Genomic DNA, 20,191 nt, shown 5'->3' on the forward strand with positions numbered 1-20,191 from the left:
TTGCTAATGTTCTCGAAATGTTTCTGAAGACCACTGTCCTTCTGAGATGTTTTCGAAGTTTTTCTAAATTTCTGGAACTTTTGCGCTCCCGCAATTTTCATGGAATTAGAACGAAATAATTAATATAGTTCACTGAAATTCTCAAGATTTTTCTGAAGTTCATAAAACTTCCCTTAAATTATCGACACTAATTTAAAACTTCTACAATAGTCTAGACTTTCCTGGTGTTATTAAAACTGCCAAAACGATTACTGATTTTCTTTAAAGTTCGCTATACTGCCCTGAATTTATCAGTATTTTTTAAGAACCCGCAACTTTACTGAAATTAATTGATTTACCTAGAAGTTTCGACAATTTTCCCTAAGTATTATAACCATTATAAACGCTCACTAATTTTACCTTAACTTATCTACGCTTACCTGAAGTTCTCTAAATTTGTTTAATATTCCGGTAAATTTTCTGATATATATATTTATAATTTTCTGACGCTTCTGACGTTTTCGTTTCAATCATAGAAATGGAATACCCCATAATTCAAAAAATTTGCTTAAGTTAATGGAATGATTCTGAAGCTATCTGATCGTCCTCGGAGTGCTCGGAACTTCGCTAAATATCATGAAACTATCTAAAAGTATCTAAATTTATTATAAGTTCTCTGGAATTCCTTAAAAATATCACTGCTTGCTTTTAATTCTCGCATTTTTTGACGTAGGATTACGTCTTTCGGCAACATATTGGGAGTGCAATTTCAAAAAAACCAAAATTGACCGCATTACGAAAAGTGGTCAGGTTTTGACCACATGTAACTCTTTCAATAGCGAATGGATTTTTATTCTAAACAAGTCAATCGATTAGAAATTTGGTACGAATTTGTTAAATTGAACACTTTATTAATTTTCAATAGGTCAACTGAAATTACACAAATCTTGATAGAGCTGGGATTAGGGCGTAACAGCTTTTGTAAACAATGACTTCTCTCGATGATTTCTCGCAAACCAACATAGCCAACGGGAAGGGAAAGTCTTCCCCTAACAGATGGTGACGGTGATTTGAGTGAGCGAGCCTTGGCTAGAAATCATCGAGAGAAGTCATTGTTTACAAAAGCTGTTACGCCCTAATTCCAGCTTTATCTAGAAATCTCCAACTGTTGCAATAGTGATTAAAACTATCACAGATTGCCTGCAAACAGCGCATTTCCTAACACAGATTTCAAAATCGAATTCAATTCTGTCTCCCTGAACGGTGCTTATTCAATCATCGTGTGTGGTTGTGTCTGGTCGGTCGTCAACAGCAGCAGCAGCAGCAGTGCTTTCGGCACGTGACGTTGAACATTGTACACAACGAAGAGCTGCCCGCAAGTAGCGAGCTGCAGCTCACATGAGCGTACATTCACCGAAGAAGGAGGAAGAAGCCTCACCGCTACTGATCGGGATCCATCTTCGTGAGTCGCTGTGGGCCATTTATGCCAACCGCGTCACCCTCGTTTCAAACTACATACAGCTCGCCAGCCTCATCCATGTTGAACACCCTAATAACTCAGCATTACTCAACCATCACGACAAAACGGTATTTTTTGGACATTTCAAGCTGAACATTGCATTAGGTCCTATTGATCGATTCGCTTCGTCAACACCCCCAAAGCTCTTTCATAATGTACCCAGCAACCAAACGTTTGTGGTCAAATGCGTAACACTTCATAAGGTTTTCTCCAGGACGTTATAAAAAGCAAAAAAATCTCGAATTTATATGATTGATCGTGAAAATCTTGTGATTGGAAATATTTTATCAAGAAATTCCTCCAATAAATTTTCGCTTTTTTTATTATCTATTGAATAAACCAAAAGTTCTGTACCTATGTACACAAAAATACGTAATTTTGTCATCAGAAAACGAGGCGTTTCAATGATGGAAAAAGTGGTTCCCTAACACAGTCGCCGAATATTGATTCCAAGCACTGAGCATGCCAGACCGTACCTCTCTTAATGCCTTTTGTTTTAAATTTAAGCCCCTCCTATTAAGACAACTATGTCTAAACAAGTCTTGCCGAATTCTCTTAATATAAGAGACTTAAAATTTGCATCAAAAAGCATAAACTTAGGTACCGTCCGGTAGTCTCAGGTTCTGTTATTGATGTGTTTTCTTCAATACATATTTCATTTCCGCACCGCTATCATCTCCAAGAACATAACGAGTTAATAAATCAGTTTAATATATACTATACTTTTGCTGTGACATCAAAACAACCTTTCGTAATCCTACGTCAAATCTACGGTCGTGTCTTCGATACAACCTCTTACTTTTTTAATTAATGGAACTTCGTTGATGTTCTCTAATCAAAAATACTGCACGTTTAAAACAGCTAAAAAGGGTTATCTTCCATTTAAATTCACTTAAATAATGTTGGTATCCATGACAGATACGTATTTCAAATACAATGTGCAGTCTTCATCAGTGTCATTCCCAATAAAAACCTAACCCCCTTAAGTACTCATCCCCTAGGTAAAAATGTCAAGATCACAGGTATAAAAATAAAACTACAGGTTAGGTGAAACAGGGATTAGGTTTTTGATAAATCTTTAGTGGGAATGACACTGATGAAGACTGCACATTGTAGTCAAAATACGTATCTGTCATGGATACCAAAATTATTTAAGTGGAATGTGTGTGAGAAGTGAATTTAGAAGAACTAAAATGCCGGAAATGCAAGGAGTGACACTAACTACATTTAACAAATCAGGCTATCAAAATATTTGTAATTCAATCTTTAGATCAGCTTACTTATTGAAGTTGAATTATGGGGATACAATTAGCTTCATGCACTACTAATGAACCATAAATTCAGCCGGCTGTAAATCAGATTTGCACACCTTAAATCAACCAATAATCAGTTTCTGTTCTTACTGTTCAGCTTGAATTGTTACTTGGGTATATATTCAGCCTGCTGTTAATCAACTTTTTTTTATAATGCGTTTATTTTTTCCGGCTCATTTGCCGTAGCTTTGCGGAGCCGATATTCATCGTTTGGGTTACAAAATTACTACAAACTAACGTTAGTAAAGTGGGGGCCAATTACTCGCGACTATCTCGAGGTTAGGGGTAACAAATTGTAACAAACGGATGGCAGAGTAGGGATTGAGAACACAAGGTTTTTTCGAGCAATGTGCTCTTGATCGAGAACTAAGCGACATACTGGAGATAAAGACGAACATGGAGGTACACCGATGGGGACCTAGCAACTTGAGAAAACACAAGATGACACTAACTACTAAATCCTCAGATCGATCCGTTTTAAAAACACATAAATTAAATTGAAATAATCGAGATGTCGGCTCGCCAAGATGTCTCTAACGGGCGCAAAGGTTGTTTTCCTCGGGCCCTGAGGGATACGGAAAAATGCCTCGACATGACACGTATAAAGTCACGGCTCATGTCCAATCCTTTGAACCACGGCTTGTTCGAAACCTGTGGGAAAATAGAATTTAACCATCTTCCCAGATCACTCTCATTCTATTTTTGTTGCCAGTTGGTGACGGGTAATTGAGAAAAATTCCGCAAAGGCGATTAGTCGATCAAAAATATCGCCTTCCATAACGCCCACTTTAGCCATCGAGTCCGCTTTCTCGTTACCCGGAATAGATCAATGAGATGGGACCCAGACTAAAGTGATGGTATAGGAGCAGTTAGATAAAGTACTCAATTTAGCTCGGATTTCGGTCAGGAAATACGAGGAGTGCTTCGTCAGTCTCATTGATCGAATAGCTCCAACGAGCTAAGGCTATCCGTAAAAATAAAATAGTGATCAGATGGAAGTGAGGCAATTTGCCCTACTGCGTAGAATATGGCTGCTAGTTCCGCAACGTATACGGAACAGGCTTTTTGCAGTTGATATGAGGCACTATGAAATTAGTTGAATACACCAAATCCAGTGGAAGCGTTTATAGTTGACCCATCTGTGAAAAAACTCTTATTGTTACTGACATGGTGGTACTTGTTTGCAAAAATTAAGGGGACAACCATCGACCGATGGTGATCTGGTATTCCACGCATTTCTTGCAACATGGTCAGCTTAATCAGCTTTGTAGACCTTAAATCAACCAATAATCAGCTTCTGCTCTTACTGTTCAGCTTGAATTGTTGCTTGGGTATTAAGAGAGACGCACAAACCTATTAGCATTTTACATTTTGCAACAACAAACAGCGTCTAGTGTCTACGTAAATTGATTTTTGTCTCAGTTCAACTAAGCAATGTGACAACACCTAGTGGGAGCTCAATTTATATTAGGCTCAAAATCATCGAAATACCCTTTTATTTGAGTAACTTTTGCTCAACTTGCAAATATGTAACATCAAGCATTGAACAACCACAAGTTTGCAACTCTATTTAAAATTTGAAATGTAAACCATCCTCAAACTTGACTGCAAGCATGCTGATTGCGATAGATCAATATGTAAGCGTAAGTCCATATGTGGGAACATCGCTATGCCATATATCTCGAGAACGAGTGAATATATCGCAGGTTCACAAAATTATCACAATTCACAATTTCATCGTTCGACAGTTTGGACTTAGACCCCTTGCGCCACCTCTAAATGCCAACGAAAAAAGCTCAATTTTGATATGTTACTTACTTAGTCCCAATAATAATTTTCCACATGGGGAAACATCTCCCCACCCTAGGGGGAGGGGCACGTGCGATATGTGTCTCTTACACGCAGGCAAAAGAACAAGAATTTCATAAGAAACACTTATGAATTTTAGTCACAAGAAATCTTTGCCTTATGAAAAATAATGTTGACAAAAAAAATAATAAATCGGAGCAGACTACTGGAACCGAACCATGAACGCCGGGATTACGGGGTCCGTGTGTTGACAACTCGTTTTTCGACGCTTGGGAAAATGCAATGGTTAAAGGCGTATAAGAGCTACCTCATGTTGTCATGTTACCCGAAAATCATTCATAAGTCACGCTTATGAAATTCATATGTGTTGTTCGTAAGTCGAGCCTCATGAAATTCTTAAGCCTATTTCCCTAAGTGTAGGTCAACTTTAAAGTGGATGGCAGTTGACGATCATCCTATGGCCACGTGCTTTCGGAGGACCAATCGAATAGTCTCGCCCCAGACCAGTCCCAACATCTTACAGCTCATATTCAAAATCTTTCCAACGTCCCTGTGCTGCTACCGGCTCGGCGAGACTCCCAGTACCGACCGAAAGTAACGTAAACAAATCCTGAGCACCGGTGGCAGTACAAGCAATTTAAGATGCACTCCCTATTCGCTCTCCTTCTCAGTGTGTGCATCTCCGGTTTAGAAGAAAACACGTTTTCCACCCGATTCGATTTACCAACAAACCATTCCCGGTGGTTCTCTCTCTCTCTATCTGTGAGCTCTGCTGCTGCTGGCCCCGTATTGCTAATGCACATAAACACACGACAGTGTGGTACCACAACATTATAAATATGATTATGAGATCTATGAAAACCGAGCGACGCGAGAGAGAGAGAGAAAGAGAGAAAGATCCGAGAACGAAATGCTATAACAAGTTGAATAGCCCCTTCATAAGTACTATTCAACGTAGCTACATACATATAGCCGGAACAGTTATTAACATGTCTCTCACGTTCACTTTGACGCATGTACCAGTTCAGTCTGACTGTGTGTCGAGTTTTTCAGCCATTTTCATTTTGACTGGCAAACTGGTTAGAAGTGATTTTCCCGCTGTCCGGCCGTGGTGTTGTCGTCGGATGAGAGTGGAGCATTGGCACTTTATTAGTTTGAATACATTTGATTGCATTGAAGAAGTGGAAGTCGATCAAAATGAGCGACAAAGATTCGCTGGAACCGGAAGGCATCGAAATCGAACCGATGGACGAGTACGACTGTCTGGAGCTAGAGAAGACGATCATAAACGAGTGGGGAATGCAAAGGAGTTCATTGAACAGAATGATTTGTAAGTATAATCGAATCGAGAACGTCGTTTTGAACATGTAACCTTTCGAGTGCGCATGCTCTCTTGCTGGGTTTATAGCTCGATCTCTCCCGCGATTGAACAGTATATAGCTCTATGATGTATTAAAGCGGGACTCGTTTTGAATTGTAGATTGTGGCATCACGGCGCGATGTCTGGAGGTGATACAAGACGCTGAGATAAATGAACTGTTTAACGACGCTCGGATGCTGGGTCAGAAGATTGTCTTCAAGCACAAAGTGAAAGAGCTACAGGCGAGTGCACTGCTGCAAATCGTAGGTGCTCGTAAAAGGCGTCATTGTTCGTCGGAGCTGAGTTTTAGCAACAAGCTCGATGAGCAACAGCCGCCCGCTCGTCATCAAGATCTGTTGCACCAGCAGCCGCATCAAGTGCTGAAAAAGATAAAACTGGAAGACAGTGATGATCCACTAGCGGAGACATCACTTCTCGAGCCGGAACAATCACTGGAAGCCTCGGATCAAGCCATTCCGTTGCATGACCTTTCATTCGAGGATGCAATGGCAATCAAGGCAACCACTGCCAATGCTTTGGCGGGTAACCTCCCGATTCGCATTTCGGTGGACGGCCTGCGACAGCTACTCCAAGCCAGCCGCCAAGGCCAGTGGGTTCTGTCCTACTACGGTACCTACCAATCGATGAATCGAAAAATTCAAGCCGCTCTCACCCACTGCATTGTGGAGCAATTCCTGGTGTACAACATAATGTTTTCCCACCGGTTGATGCGTCACTACGCGCACGTCATCACGCTATTGTTCCCCACCGAGGTGGCCGAGGTTTACTACAAGCCGGCACAGACGCTCGGTTGGAAGCGGACTTGTGCTTCCGGGAAGCTCATGGATCGATGGGCGAATCAGAGGATGCGACATAAGGATCGCTACCCGCAGCAGCGGCCCAGGATACTGGACGATACCTCCGATCAGAGGACCTTTGCCCAAATGTCGCTGGTGGTGGGACTGACCAATGGTGGCTTGTGAGTGGATCGGACCTCGCTGCTGCCGGGGGGCGATGAGAATGCATTTGAGATTTGTAGCGAACTAGTCAGGTGTGAGATTGGGAATTAAGATGAATAAATGAGATTTTGGATTCGTGTATTGTACTAAGTATTTGTTTGCAATTACAGTTGTATGCTGCTAATCCGAAGGTAATTCCTATTCGAGTCTAGTGGATCGATAGTACCGTTCTGTTTCGATTTTGATGTATAGCAGGGTTTAAACTGAATTTTGATTTAAAAAAAATCCCGTTTAACGGCTGTAGGGGAACTAGGGGCAAGAAGGTCAGCCTAACAATAGTGCGTTGATATATGCGATTCCGTAAATATTTATAGGAGTTTGTGCATGGAATTGTAAGTTTATAATACTGTCTTCATGTATCATTTAAATTAAAATTAAACCCCATCAACATTTTTCAATGATTTTTCAAAATGTCTTCTAAAAAAATGCTATGGAAAAAAAAGCCAGACCTCCAAAATTAAATGAAACAGCTTAATGTTTATTTATAAACAACAACTTACTATTGTTAAACATTCCAGTTTTCAAATGAAATGTTCCTGACTTGTGGAGAGTCGATCGGATGATATTGGGTAGGTGTGGGATAAGTTTTAAATTAAGAACGATGTCGTGGTACCGAAGCCCATTTTCGCATCGGAAGTGGTGGACAGATCGCCTGAACAACTAGCAGCAGCAGTATCTCCAACTTTTGATTCGGATCAAACCATCGATCCTTATCAGAACCATACATTTAACCGATTTTCAGTGAGACTACAATATTATTACTCACTTTTTTTTTGTTTTCTTTTTGTTGGGGGGAGTTGAACCACTGCGTCCATTATTTGAACTTTTGTGGTACCCCTGTTTACTGTTCGTATCATGCAAGCTGACCACCATTTAATGAGTGGACAGCTAATTGCCTGGACACGTCCTTTCCCAGTCAGGTATGATATGGTTTATGAAACCAACTACCTTTCCAGGATTAGCAGACCAAATTCCACTAGGTTGTAAGATAACACTAAGGATAAATTTAGATCTACGTCTGTGTAATGCACCGCAACTGCAGAGCAGATGTTCCGAGGTTTCACGTTCTATGCTTCAGAAACGGCAGATATCGCTCTGAACCCGACCAATGTTCTTCAAATGATATCTACTAGGACAGTGCCCAGTTACAAGGCTAGTGTATATACTAAGAGCCCGTTTATTGAGCTCCAAGAGCTTTTTGGTATGTGTTACATTTGGAGTTATAAATCTTTTCGACTGGTTGCACTTCGTGACGGCCATCCAGTTGGCCATCACCCTTTGTTCTTCCCAGCGTTTGAGTTCCATTTTTACCGTACAGTTTGATATTCCACTTACACATTCAAGTATGGCCACGATTTCCGCTTGAAGCACTGTTGGACAATGTCCCATCGCTACTGAAATATTTGTCCCAGGGCCAAAGATTCCTGCACCTGTTTGTGTTCCAATTTTTGAGCCATCTGTGAAAAATATGATTGAGCCTTGACGAACGCTAGAACCACTGACTTCCCAATCCGAACGTAACATTTCACATACGTTGAAGGGAGTGTCATAATTGTCCTCTGGTTTCATCCAGTCTCCATTCATACTCATCATTGGTCCTCTTTGGAAGTATTGTAAAATGCTTAGGTGATCAACCAGCTCACCAGGCATGACTTTTTTAGACCTTTTGAGCCTTAGAGCAATTCTTTCCGCTTCTAGTTGCACGTATTCATGCAAGGGCAGTAGATTGAGAATTGCATCTAACGTTTTTGATGGGGTGCTGCGCATCGCACCCGTTATAGCAAGACATGCTAGACGTTGTAGTTTTGCCAGCTTCCTCTGTGCGGTAGCCTGTTTCGGTTTTGGCCATCACACTAACGAAGCATAAGTTACTTTTGGACGGATTACTGATGTGTAAATCCACATTGTCATTGTTGGTTTCAAACCCCATTTTCTACCAACAGTAGAAAATGGAGCATAACCACACGGCACTGGTTGCTTTGTTGATCACAGAATCAATCTGAGCATTCCAATTCAACTTGGCATCCAATATAACTCCTAGGTATTTGACCTGTTAACTAAGATGGATCTGTTCTCCTCCAAGCTTGAACTCCTTTAGGTTGAACTTCCTCTTTCTAGTAAAAGGAACGATTACTACTTTTGACGGATTAATGTTTAGGCCCTCCTTAATACACCAAGATTGGGTAAACTTTAGAGCTTGTTGCATTCTTTCTGAAATGATAGCGTCGAACTTTCCTCTAACTACGATGACTATATCATCCGCAAAGCCCACAACTTCGAAACCTTTCGCCTCTAGGCTTCTTAGAACATCATCTACAACTAAAGACCACATTAGTGGTGAGAGGACTCCTCCTTGAGAACAGCCTTTCGTTGCCTTTACTGTTATAGATGAGCTTCACAGCCCAGAAGTGACTTTTCTTTTTGCAAGCATAGTATGAATCCAGTTGACGATGTGCGTGTCGAAGTTCCTTTTCTTCATGGCGTCAACCATAGAAGAATAGGATGCGTTGTCAAAAGCTCCTTCAATAGCCAAGAAAGAACCAAGTGCGATTTCTTTAACTGGAAGTTCGATTTTTGTTACTAAAGTATGGAGAGTGGTAACTGTTGATTTTCCAGATTGATACGCAAACTGAAAATTAGATATTGGATGCGTTAACATGTAAGTTGAGTTGATGAAGTCATTCAACACTTCTTCCATAGTCTTCAGTAAAATTGATGAGAGACTAATGGGCCTAAATGCTTTTGGCTGCGTTTTATCACGCCTCCCGTTTTTCGGTATATAACTCTTACCAATCTCCATTTTGATGAAATGTAGTTTAATCTTGAACTCGCCTTATAAATCTTAGTTAAAGACGGAATCAGCATTGCTTCACCGTTTTGAAGTAGTGCCGGGAATATGCCATCCACACCCGCAGATTTAAAAGGCTGAAAAGATCTCCACTGTGGCAATTGTGAAAATTTCATCAGCTATATCTGGTATGGTGTTTTCTGTTCTCTGAGACACTGGCGAGGTCTCTATAGAACACATTTCCCCAACAGAATCAGAAATATCTGATTCCACACACAATACCGAACCTGGAAAATGTGTTAATTAAATTTAAAGTTTCAGAGGGAGATTTGGTAAAACCTCCATCATGACATTTAAGATTACCAAGTTCAATCGTATGGTCTTCCGCAAGAGTTTTCTGTATTCTCGCGACTATAGGAGTACTGTTTATATTTTCACACATTCGAATCCAAGATCGCCTCTTAGATTTCCGTATTTGATTATTATATTCAGATAGGGTTTTCTTATAGTGAGTCCAATCAGAAGTGATTTTCACCCTATTGAACATCTTACGTGAAACTTTCCGAAGGCGTTCTAATTTCAAATTCCACCACGGCACATCCCTGTTAGAAGACGACCGTTTGATAGGACAGCTACTGTTGTAGGAATTTATAATTCTTTCGTTTACCTTTTCAGAAAATGATTCCATTACTCACCACCTATAACGAATCGTAATAAGTTTAACTTCCGACGACCTGTAACAGGAATTTTTTGCATATAAAACTATATTTTTCATATTAACAACATTACGTAACAACCCCTTAAATTCTGATCCACCCCCACTCCTTTGAGCGTTACGTAATATTTGAACCGGCCTTTGGGGTTTGATTTAAAGTGAACTTCAGAATCAATTTCGAATGGAAGTAAAATAAGCGTTTATTGATAAATAGTGCAACTTTGAAAATCAGTGATATGTCAATCGTAACATTTGATAACGGCACTCGGCGTAAAGGGCCTTAGAAAGTTTGTTTACAAATGCTTTTGTGCCGTTATCAAATGCTACGCCTGAATGTCTTAACTTACGGCTGCAGAATAAATGCGTATTTCCCGAAAGCGCGCGAATAATCGACAGGTAGACGTTTCTCCCAAACGACCCACGACCGCTCCAGAGAGAGCTCCTTGACAACACCTGGGAGGTCTACGAAGCCAATATCAATCTGCTGAATAATAACATCTTTGCCCCTCATGTATTTCCTGCCTGAAATACGATCTAAACTGAGTGCTTTATCTAACTGCTCCTATACTATCACCTTAGCTTGGGTCCCATCTCATTGCTCAATTCCGGGTAATGAGAAAGCGGACTCATTGGCTAAGGTGGGCGCTATGGAAGGCGATATTTTTGAGCGACAAATCGCCTTCAACGAATTTTTCTCCATTGCTCGCCAGCAAGTCCTCATCAGTTGGCAACAAAAATGGAATGATGGTGAATTGGGAAGATGGTTACATTCTATTCTCCCACAGGTGTCGAACAAACCATGGTTCAAAGGGTTGGACATGAGCCGCGACTTTATACGCGTTATATCAAGGCTTATGTCCAATCACTGCTCGTTAGACTCGCACTTCTATCGAATTGGGCGTCTTGGCGAGCCGAGACCTTGACTATTTGAATTTAATTTATGTGTTTTTAAAACGGATAGATTTGAGGATTTAGAAGTTAGTGTCATCTTGTGTTCTCCCAAGTTGTTAGCTACCCATCGGTGTACCCCCATGTTTGTCTTTTTCATCAGAGTGTCGCCTAGTTCGAGATCAAGAGCACATTGCTCTCCAAACCTTGTGTTCACAATCCCTACCCTGCCATCCATTTGTTACAATTTGTTACCCCTAACCTCGAGATAGCCGCGAGTAATCGGCCCCCGCTTTACTAACGTTAGTTTTAAGTAATTTTGTTATCTAAACAATGAATATCGGCTCCGCAAAGCTACAGCAAATGAGCCTGGAAAAATAAACGAATTATTAAAAAAAAAAAAAAAACATCTTTGCCCCTCGGTTGGCTCTACCTCGCCATCATCATTCGTCTTTCAGGACCCAGCTCAGCTTAAATCACAGATTGTAAATAATATAATCATAAATAAATTGTAAAATATGGCTTGATGTTTTGAACCTGATTTTCATCCGAAGTTCCATCATATAATTTCATTTTATTATTAGTTGAAAATAATCGATTATCGATTATATGATTTTATGTTTGATTTATGACTACTTTGGTTTTGGCAAATCAATCTAAAATGAATGTCAATCAAATGGATGATTGTCATTTGATTTATTCATATTCCAACAGACGATCATCTCAAAATCGTCTGATAATAGTTATAGGGCTTGAGTGAGGCAATAATCATTCGATGCTAGGATGATGTTTTGGTTCAGTGTGGTTGGAACGTTGCACAGTGGGGCAGTGAACCCGGTAGCGTGGCCAAAACCTCTAGCGCCGTGGGTATGCATTCTGCAGATTTTCAGTCTTGGACAATGTTGCTTAGTTTATCAAGGTTCAACTTTTGATGTTTTCTGATTAGTTCGCAGTCCTGCCGCATAGGTGACGCTCGAATCTATCTTTTAAACGGAGGGTCCTAGATGGATGTTTTTTTCGGCCAAGTTGTGCATTTTATAGTTCGGAGACTGTGACTCACCTCAAGTGTTCGTTATTTTTTACAGTATATAGGCCAAATATAAAAACCTCTTGAACAAGGCGTCAACCAAACATCAACCAGGACGAAGGAAGGATATGGCCCCGGCTTTGAGGGCGGAGGACTTTCCGCATCTTTGTAGACAAGCGAATTCACGGGGTGCGATCCACTTCCCCCTCAAGAAACGTCTGGATCACCAACAGCTCAAACAAATAATCCCGATCTGTTCGCAGCGGATGAACTGAACTGATGGAGATTTCCATCAACATAACCAGCACCCTTCGTAAGTGCCGTAGTAAACCCGAGCAGATCCAAACTAAGTCCATCATCCAGTATGGTATCTAAACTGCTAAGGCCTGTACTCGAAAAAAATGCACCAGACAAAAGTGTTCGCCAAAAATGTATTTTAAGTCGGATTTTCTTGAAACTTTCAGGGAATGAACTAATACATATGGATTATGTTTCGGCATAATTACTTTATTCAATTTCCTTTCCATCGCTGAAAGCCCGCACCTTTCCCTTAAGACCCCTCATTACATTTTGTGCAATGGTGGAGCCGACCTTTTTGGTCACTTTCATCCATTCTTTCTTCAACTCCAGCTCGTCCTTAAACACTTTGGACGATTTTCGAACTTTGGCCTTGATTATGGCCCAAAATCTTTCCGCCGGACGAATCTCTGGTGAATTTGGGGGGTTGACGGTTTTTGGTACAAAAACAACGTTATTGTCTCTGTACCAATCCAACGTCGATCGCGCGTAATGGTATGATGCCAGGTCCGGCCAAAATAATGTCTCGCCTCCGTGGGACCGCAGGAAGGGCAACAGACGCTTCTGGAGGCACTCGGTGCGGTAAATTTCGCTGTTGATGGTACCCATTGTGATGTACGGTTTACTCAGTTTACCGCATTGGCATATGGCCTGCCAGAGCAAGTATTTTCTGGCAAATTTGTCCACTTTCTTCTTCCTTATGTCTTCCGGAACATCAAACCGTGATTTGGCAACGTAGAACTCCAGCCCCGGTATCTGCTTTGCATCTGCCTTGATGTAGGTTTTGTCATCCATAACCACACACATCGGTTTCGTTAACCACTCTCGATATAGCTTCCTTGCGCGGGATTTGGCCGCCGTGTTTTGTTAATCACGCCGGTTCGTTGCCTTCCGGACCTTGAATACACGAAGCCCAGCTCGTTTCATGCTTTGCTGAACGAACCAGGCGGAACACTTTGCCTTGAGAGGCACGTCGCGAATCGAAAGGTTCGGATTACGCTTGAAATAATCCAACACCTTCCGGGCCTTCACAGGGTCAGCTGTCTTCGATTTTCTTCCACTTCCAGCCCGCCGCTCGGTCGTCTGGGACTCCTTAAACGATTTTACCACCCGAGACACAGTTGTATGGGTGATTCCCAGTTGTCTTCCGATCCATCTCATGGTCGCAGTCGGATTTTCCATGACGGCGCGCAAAATTATCCGGCGATTTTCTTCTTGTTTCGATGACATCTCAATAACCACTGAACCGATTGTTATGAAATTTTTCACCTGTAAACAATTCACTCCAAACTAGTTATACCCAGATTTTCGTCAATTTTTACCCACGGATAAAAAGGTTACACACGGATAAAAATGGTGCATTTTTTTTCGAGTACAAGCCTTAAATCTTGAAAAATCGGTAACGTTTGAAGGGTTGGTCACTCTACACACTGATTTTGCGCCAACTTTTTTCTGAGTGTGCCTCAAGTGTGTCGGCAATGGCAGTCATCGGGGTGACGTTGCATGTTGGTGAATGATTACATGTTTGGCATCCCGGTACTTTGACAGCTCGTATGTATTGTTTTGCTTGCTGAAACCACAAATAAAAAAAACACCGGGATTCGATCCGATGGATGTAATTATCGGCATCTCGTTGAAGGACCTGCATCTGCATCTATACAGGATTCCAACATGGACCCGAGAAAGATCGAGAAAGCCTAGGCCAGCCAGAAGCAAGACTCCCCAAACGGTACTCTGGGAGTACGGAACGGATGCGATGTGGTTTGTCCTGTGTGTGTACGACACCCAGGAATGGGACATAAACTTGGAGATTATATGCATCCAGGGCTATCGGTTCTACTACAACAATCTGAGGAACGCAACTAAGTTTGCGCTGATGTACTTTACCGACGAAAGGCAGTACAGAGTGGCTCCGAGAGTAACATCGACCGCTGGATCCTGTCCCGGCTGACCAACTGCATCCACCAGCGCGTGCTACGACGTTTGGCTGTACTATCTGTACGTTCTCTATCTGGAGTGCTTGAAGCTGGTGTTCCAGTCCAGATCCGAGGGAGGTAAGGTCGTAGGCAAACGTTCTACACTTATTTGAACCTTGATCTGAAGCTTCTATCGTCCTGCATGCCTTTTACTATATCATCGAGGAGCTGTAAATACTAACGGTTGTCGTGTGGATCAGGTAGTCAGTATTAGTGCGGCACCGTACCCGGAACTGGAATCATACACCTGTCACAACGAGCAGCTCGAGAAAGACTTTGACTTTGTGCAACGTGTGGCCAAGGTCAACCCAAATGAATAAAAATTTGCCGGTCGGTTCGAAGCTGTTACAACTTGTCGAACAAGATGAAGACGGAAGCGTTCAAACTGTGCAGAAACGATGGCACCAAGGACAACGTTGGAGAGTCGCATGGAAGCAGCCGATTATGAGAGCAAAATTCCTGAGGAAGTTCGGAAGAACAACCAGAAGAAGCACGATCAATCTACTACAGAAGCCTTTTTTTTGGTTAGGCTACCGAATTCAAAATAACTAATTGCTTATAGCAGAAGTAGTAATTTACTACCTATAAACCAGCAGCGTTGGGCCTTTACACACGTACCTAGAACAAAAACAATATCCACACAGTTGGAATAAGATGTGCAAACTGCTCCAGGCATTATTTGGCATTGTAATCGAATCCTCTTTCGCTTCCTGGGCATCGGAAATTCCCGGTGCTGGTTCTGAGGTGGCAACATTTTTCTAACACTCCCGTGCACTTTCCACATTGTTGCTATCTTGAAATAGTGCAGTGTTGCCAGTAACTTTAAAGATTGTGAAAATTTCTCACCATGGGTGCCAAACAGTGCCAATGAGTGTACCCAGATGTGCCCAAGTTGCTTTTTGGCACACTGTACGGAGTGACCATCCCCTTGGATTCAACGAAATAAATTCTGTGTAACTTATCTCAAGATATGTTTGACAATTTCTCAATTTCCTTAGGATTATTCCAAAATGTCTTCAGCATTATTTTAACAGGGTGTCCCACATCAAATTGCATCACGAAAAAAACGCTGTAGAAAATTACCCATTGGGTAGTTTCTTTTGAAAATTTGGGTACAAGTAGTTTAAAGTGTATTGTTTACGCTGTATTTTTATCGCTGTCAGTTTTTCGGAAGTTGGAAAAAATGGCGTCACCCGAAAAGCAACGTCGCGAATTAATTTTGCGCAAGCACTTGGAAAATCCTCAACTCTCTCATCGGGACATCGGTGTGGTGGATGCGCAAACCAATTGAAAAACAGACGCAATCATTTCCGTTAAAAGTGTCGATGCGCAACATAAATGAAAAACAAACTTGTAAATCAAAATGACATTAATGTATTCCAAGCATTTCCACCGGGTCTCAAATAAACATTCCTAAGAAATCCCAAATGCAATAAACATGTTTACTAGGTCAAGCGCAAGGCGATCAACAACGCACGCAGACGGCGCAATGAATGAAATGATTGTTTACATAGCTTAGCATACTTGCAATAAGCATAATCGATTGCGTGTGACTATTGCCACATGGTATCGGGTCGATTCGTAAATAACAGGAAGTTATCGAATGAAAATAGCAACATAGGACTTGGGAAAGTTAGAGTATGATTCTACAATTGCAATTTAGAGCGTTATTACCTTCGAATGCCAGTTCACTTCCTTAGTCAAAATTTTCAAAATTTCCTTTAGAATTACGTTGGTTAGTATTTTGATTTCTACCCGTTGCAATAGCAGCATAGGTAGCTCCATTAACTCGCTGAACATTTTTAGCAGCGAGGGTAGTCTACATCTATACCAGATGAAAAATTTGAAGCAGGGTTGATATTTGTACCTACGGGTACGAATGTAGAATTTGTTCCTCGCTGACCGTTGTAAACAGCAGAGGAATTTGTACCGTGGAGCGTTTCCTACCTTTCGCTTAGAACGAGATTGTAGGATCGCTTTGCGAGTCTTACATTCCTAAAAATTGGAGTTGTGGTCAGGACAGTCGTTCTTTGCGTGATAGTAATCACCACAATTCATGCATTTAGCTGGCATGTAGCAATTTTTAGTTCCGTGACCCAATCCCTGGCACTTACGGCCCTGGTGGATTGGAAATTTCCTCCAGTCTTCCTGAAGTGTTCCCACTTCACTCGGACATGGAGCATAAGGCTAGCTTTTTCCAAGGCCTTCATGTTGTTTAGTTCACTAGACTTGAAGTGAACTAAATAAAAATCATTAGAAATTAGAAAATTTTCATTTTGATTATTTGGAGTGGCACAACTCCAAGTAATTTTACCAGTTCATCGTTGATCTGATCCAGGGATTCACTACTGTTCAGTTTTGGTGTCGTAAGTAAAAAATGTGTGCTGCTTCTCAGTAAGATACTTGAGAAGACATTTAAATCCGTCCATTCAACCCGACGTCCAATTTGTAGTGAAAACTTAACTTTAACGAATTTCAAAAATTCCATGCGAAGAGCATGGAAATCGGAAGTGGCTATCACAGTAGGGGGAATCTTTTCCTTCTTGGCATTAAGCCGGGAAAGCTTACTAGAATTTTTCTTGGATGATGGATCATTCTCATCATCCGTGAGCAAATCAAATTGATTACTCAAATTAATTTCATCAGAAGGGGGATCAAGAGTTTGCCCCTTTCTTTCGACTTCCAAGCAGATTACTATAATAATCTGAAGGATCGAAGAGGAATTTTCCAAATCGGTATCCAAGAAGGATTACCTCGGGTAGGGTCCAAACAAGGATCGAAAAGGAATAAGAGTTGAACAAGGTAGAAATTTTAACGGCGCCGGTGGTGTAGTGGTAAGCGTGATTACCTCTCACTCCAGTAGGCCTGGGTTCAATCCCACTCGGCGCCGCCGGGATGTTCTGAGGCATAACATCTCTGATCACGCCTTCCTTCGGATGGGAAGTAAAGCCGTTGGTCCCCGGTTCATGAGTTGATGGGTCGATAGGTAGGGTCCAGGTGTGGGAGCTGCCTTCCTGGCACGTCGGTAGCATTGGTGCTCAGCACGGAAAACAAGATCGACGGAAAAAACAAACCAAAGGAAAAAAGAAAAAAAAGGTAGAAATTTTACCGGGTGAGCACTGAAAAGTACTGTTTAAATTTGTTGTAGCTTTAGGTAGTAGTAACACTTCCTTCAGCAAAAAGCAAATAGATCCGCACGGCAAGAGAGCACGATGCGAACTGACAAATAAGTCCATGATTTCAAAGTTAACAAGTCAATTATGCGTTTGATACGATACTTTAGTTCAAAGGTACCGAACAAAGTCAGCTCCGACCGAATCAATTTTTATCTTCATCCGATAGGCCGAAATGAATTCAATGGCGTCTGAATGGCGTTTCGTTAGGCCGAATTTAGAATCCGTAGGCCGAGTTTGGGGTCAAGAAGCCGTGTTAGATTTTTAACCCCTCCCCATGGACATGGAGGTTGACGGTACTGAAGCAAAGGGTTATGTTTAATTTCTTTACATTTGCAACGATGATGATTTCCTATAGTGACACATATCACCTTCTATCAGCCCTTCACAGCATAATCCCCATCGTGTATGCTTCTCCGACTTCGGCAATTCAGTTAGTTTTGATTTATCCATGACGCGGGAGATTCGTGGGATCCCAGAACATCATCGTTCCATGATTGTTCCGTCAATTTACGCTGCAAAGTTTGGCCAAGTTGATTCTGCAAGATCGTTCTTCACAGATGGATCACTAATAGAGTCGTCCGCTGGTTTTGGTATTTTTAACGAATTTCATAGCGCCTCCCGAATGCTTCAAGCTCCTTGTTCCGTATATGTTGCTGAGCTGGCGGCAATACATTATACGCTAGAAACGATCGCCTCACTTGCACCAGATCATTATTTTATTTTTACGGATAGTCTCAGTTCTGTCGAGGCTATTCGATCCATGAGGCCGGTAAAGCACTCCTCGTATTTTCTCATGAAAATACGAGAGCTTCTGAGTGCTTTATCTTTAAGATCTTTTGTCATCACCTTTGCATGGGTCCCATCTCATTGCTCGATTCCGGGCAATGAGAAGGCGGACTCACTTGCTAAGGTGGGCGCTATGCAAGGCGATATTTACGATCGACAAATCGCCTACAATGAATTTTTCTTCATTTATCGTCAACAGTCGCTCGCCAGCTGGCAAAATAAATGGAGTGAAGGAAGTTTGGGACGATGGCTATTCTCGATCATCCCTAAGGTGTCGAAGAGTCCTTGGTTCAAGGGGTTGGATGTGGGTCGAGACTTCATTCGTTTGATGTCTCGCCTCATGTCCAATCACTATTCGTTAAACGCTCACTTGTTTCGTGTTGGGCTGGGAGACAGCAATCTCTGTGAATGTGGACAAGGTTACCAAGACGCCGATCACATCCTTTGGTCTTGTGCTGAGCATCGTGGAGTCAGATCTGAGCTATGCGATTCCCTTCGGGCTCGAGGTAGACAACCTAATGTTCCAGTTCGGGATATTTTGGCTAGACGTGATCTGGAGTTTATGAAACTCATATATGTTTACTTTAAGAATACTAACCTTAGATTGTAAGTTTGATTAACCTTGTGTTTAGTTTGTGTATTGTGCGTGTAGTTTTTTTTTTTAATGTTTGTCTTCAAGATGAATAGAAATAAGTTCATGTTTTAGAATTAATTAAATATTTGTATAATAAATCATATTTCAAACCTCCTTCTCCCTTTCCCCATCCAAAAAATTGTAAATCTCCACTAACCTCGAGACGACCGCGAGTAATCGGTTCAATTCCTTTAACTCTAGATTTAAGACATGAATCATGTATAATGCAAATGATAACTCGGCTCTGTAAAGTTTATTCGATTGAGCCTGTACAAATAAATTAATATAAAAAAAAAAAACATATCACCTTCTTAATGCTTCAGTATACCTCAAACGATTAATTCTTGGTTGTTAATAGAACTTCCTTGATGAAATCGGCTGCTTCATGCAGACTGAGCAATTCTGATTATAGTATCAGATTTGTTCTGTATACAGAGGAACTGGGAGGGCTTATTAGAAACTTCTCACCAATAAAGTAATGATCTTCTAGTAAATTTTGCATATCATTTTATTAAAATTTTATTTTATTTTAGCATATTATTTTTGTTACAGCCAATTGGCATTAGTATACGATACAAAAGATTTAATATTACTTGCTCGTTTTTGCGTAAAATAATCAATATTTATTTTACTTGTAATTACCTATGAAAGTTTTTTTCAAGTTTTTTTTTGTGATCTGAAAATTTACCCAGTTTGGTTAGAAGTTTCGAAGCTAACGCATGTCCACAGGCCTAATAGAAAGATAGGCAGAAAAAGTGTATCATGAAGAATGGTTGCATGCAGGGTTGCTTCCACTCACTTGCTATAGATGAGTGATTTTCGGAGTTTTGAATTCGTTAGATGTTGTAATGGAGATTTGTGCTGTTGGATGCGGGAGAAGATTGGAGGGCGGGTGTTTGACGCAT

General features: G+C 41.2%; 2 protein-coding genes across 3 annotated transcripts in view; one reads left to right on the forward strand and one right to left on the reverse strand.

Moving 5' to 3' along the window:
* Positions 1-20,191, reverse strand: part of Srrm234 (Serine-arginine repetitive matrix 2/3/4) — a 114,477-nt gene that overhangs the window by 61,884 nt on the left and 32,402 nt on the right. The gene's annotated exons all lie outside the window — the stretch shown is intronic.
* Positions 5,084-7,212, forward strand: LOC135708632 (uncharacterized). The gene is made up of 2 exons (XM_065230733.1): positions 5,084-5,950; positions 6,101-7,212. Exons 1-2 carry the CDS (start codon positions 5,818-5,820, stop codon positions 6,961-6,963), a joined length of 996 nt encoding a protein of 331 aa, XP_065086805.1. The 5' UTR covers positions 5,084-5,817; the 3' UTR covers positions 6,964-7,212.

This window comes from Ochlerotatus camptorhynchus, unplaced genomic scaffold, assembly GCF_037179485.1.
Source record: "Ochlerotatus camptorhynchus isolate MF236.1 unplaced genomic scaffold, CSIRO-AGI_Acam_v1.1 ptg000330l, whole genome shotgun sequence".
Classification (NCBI taxonomy): domain Eukaryota; kingdom Metazoa; phylum Arthropoda; class Insecta; order Diptera; family Culicidae; genus Ochlerotatus; species Ochlerotatus camptorhynchus.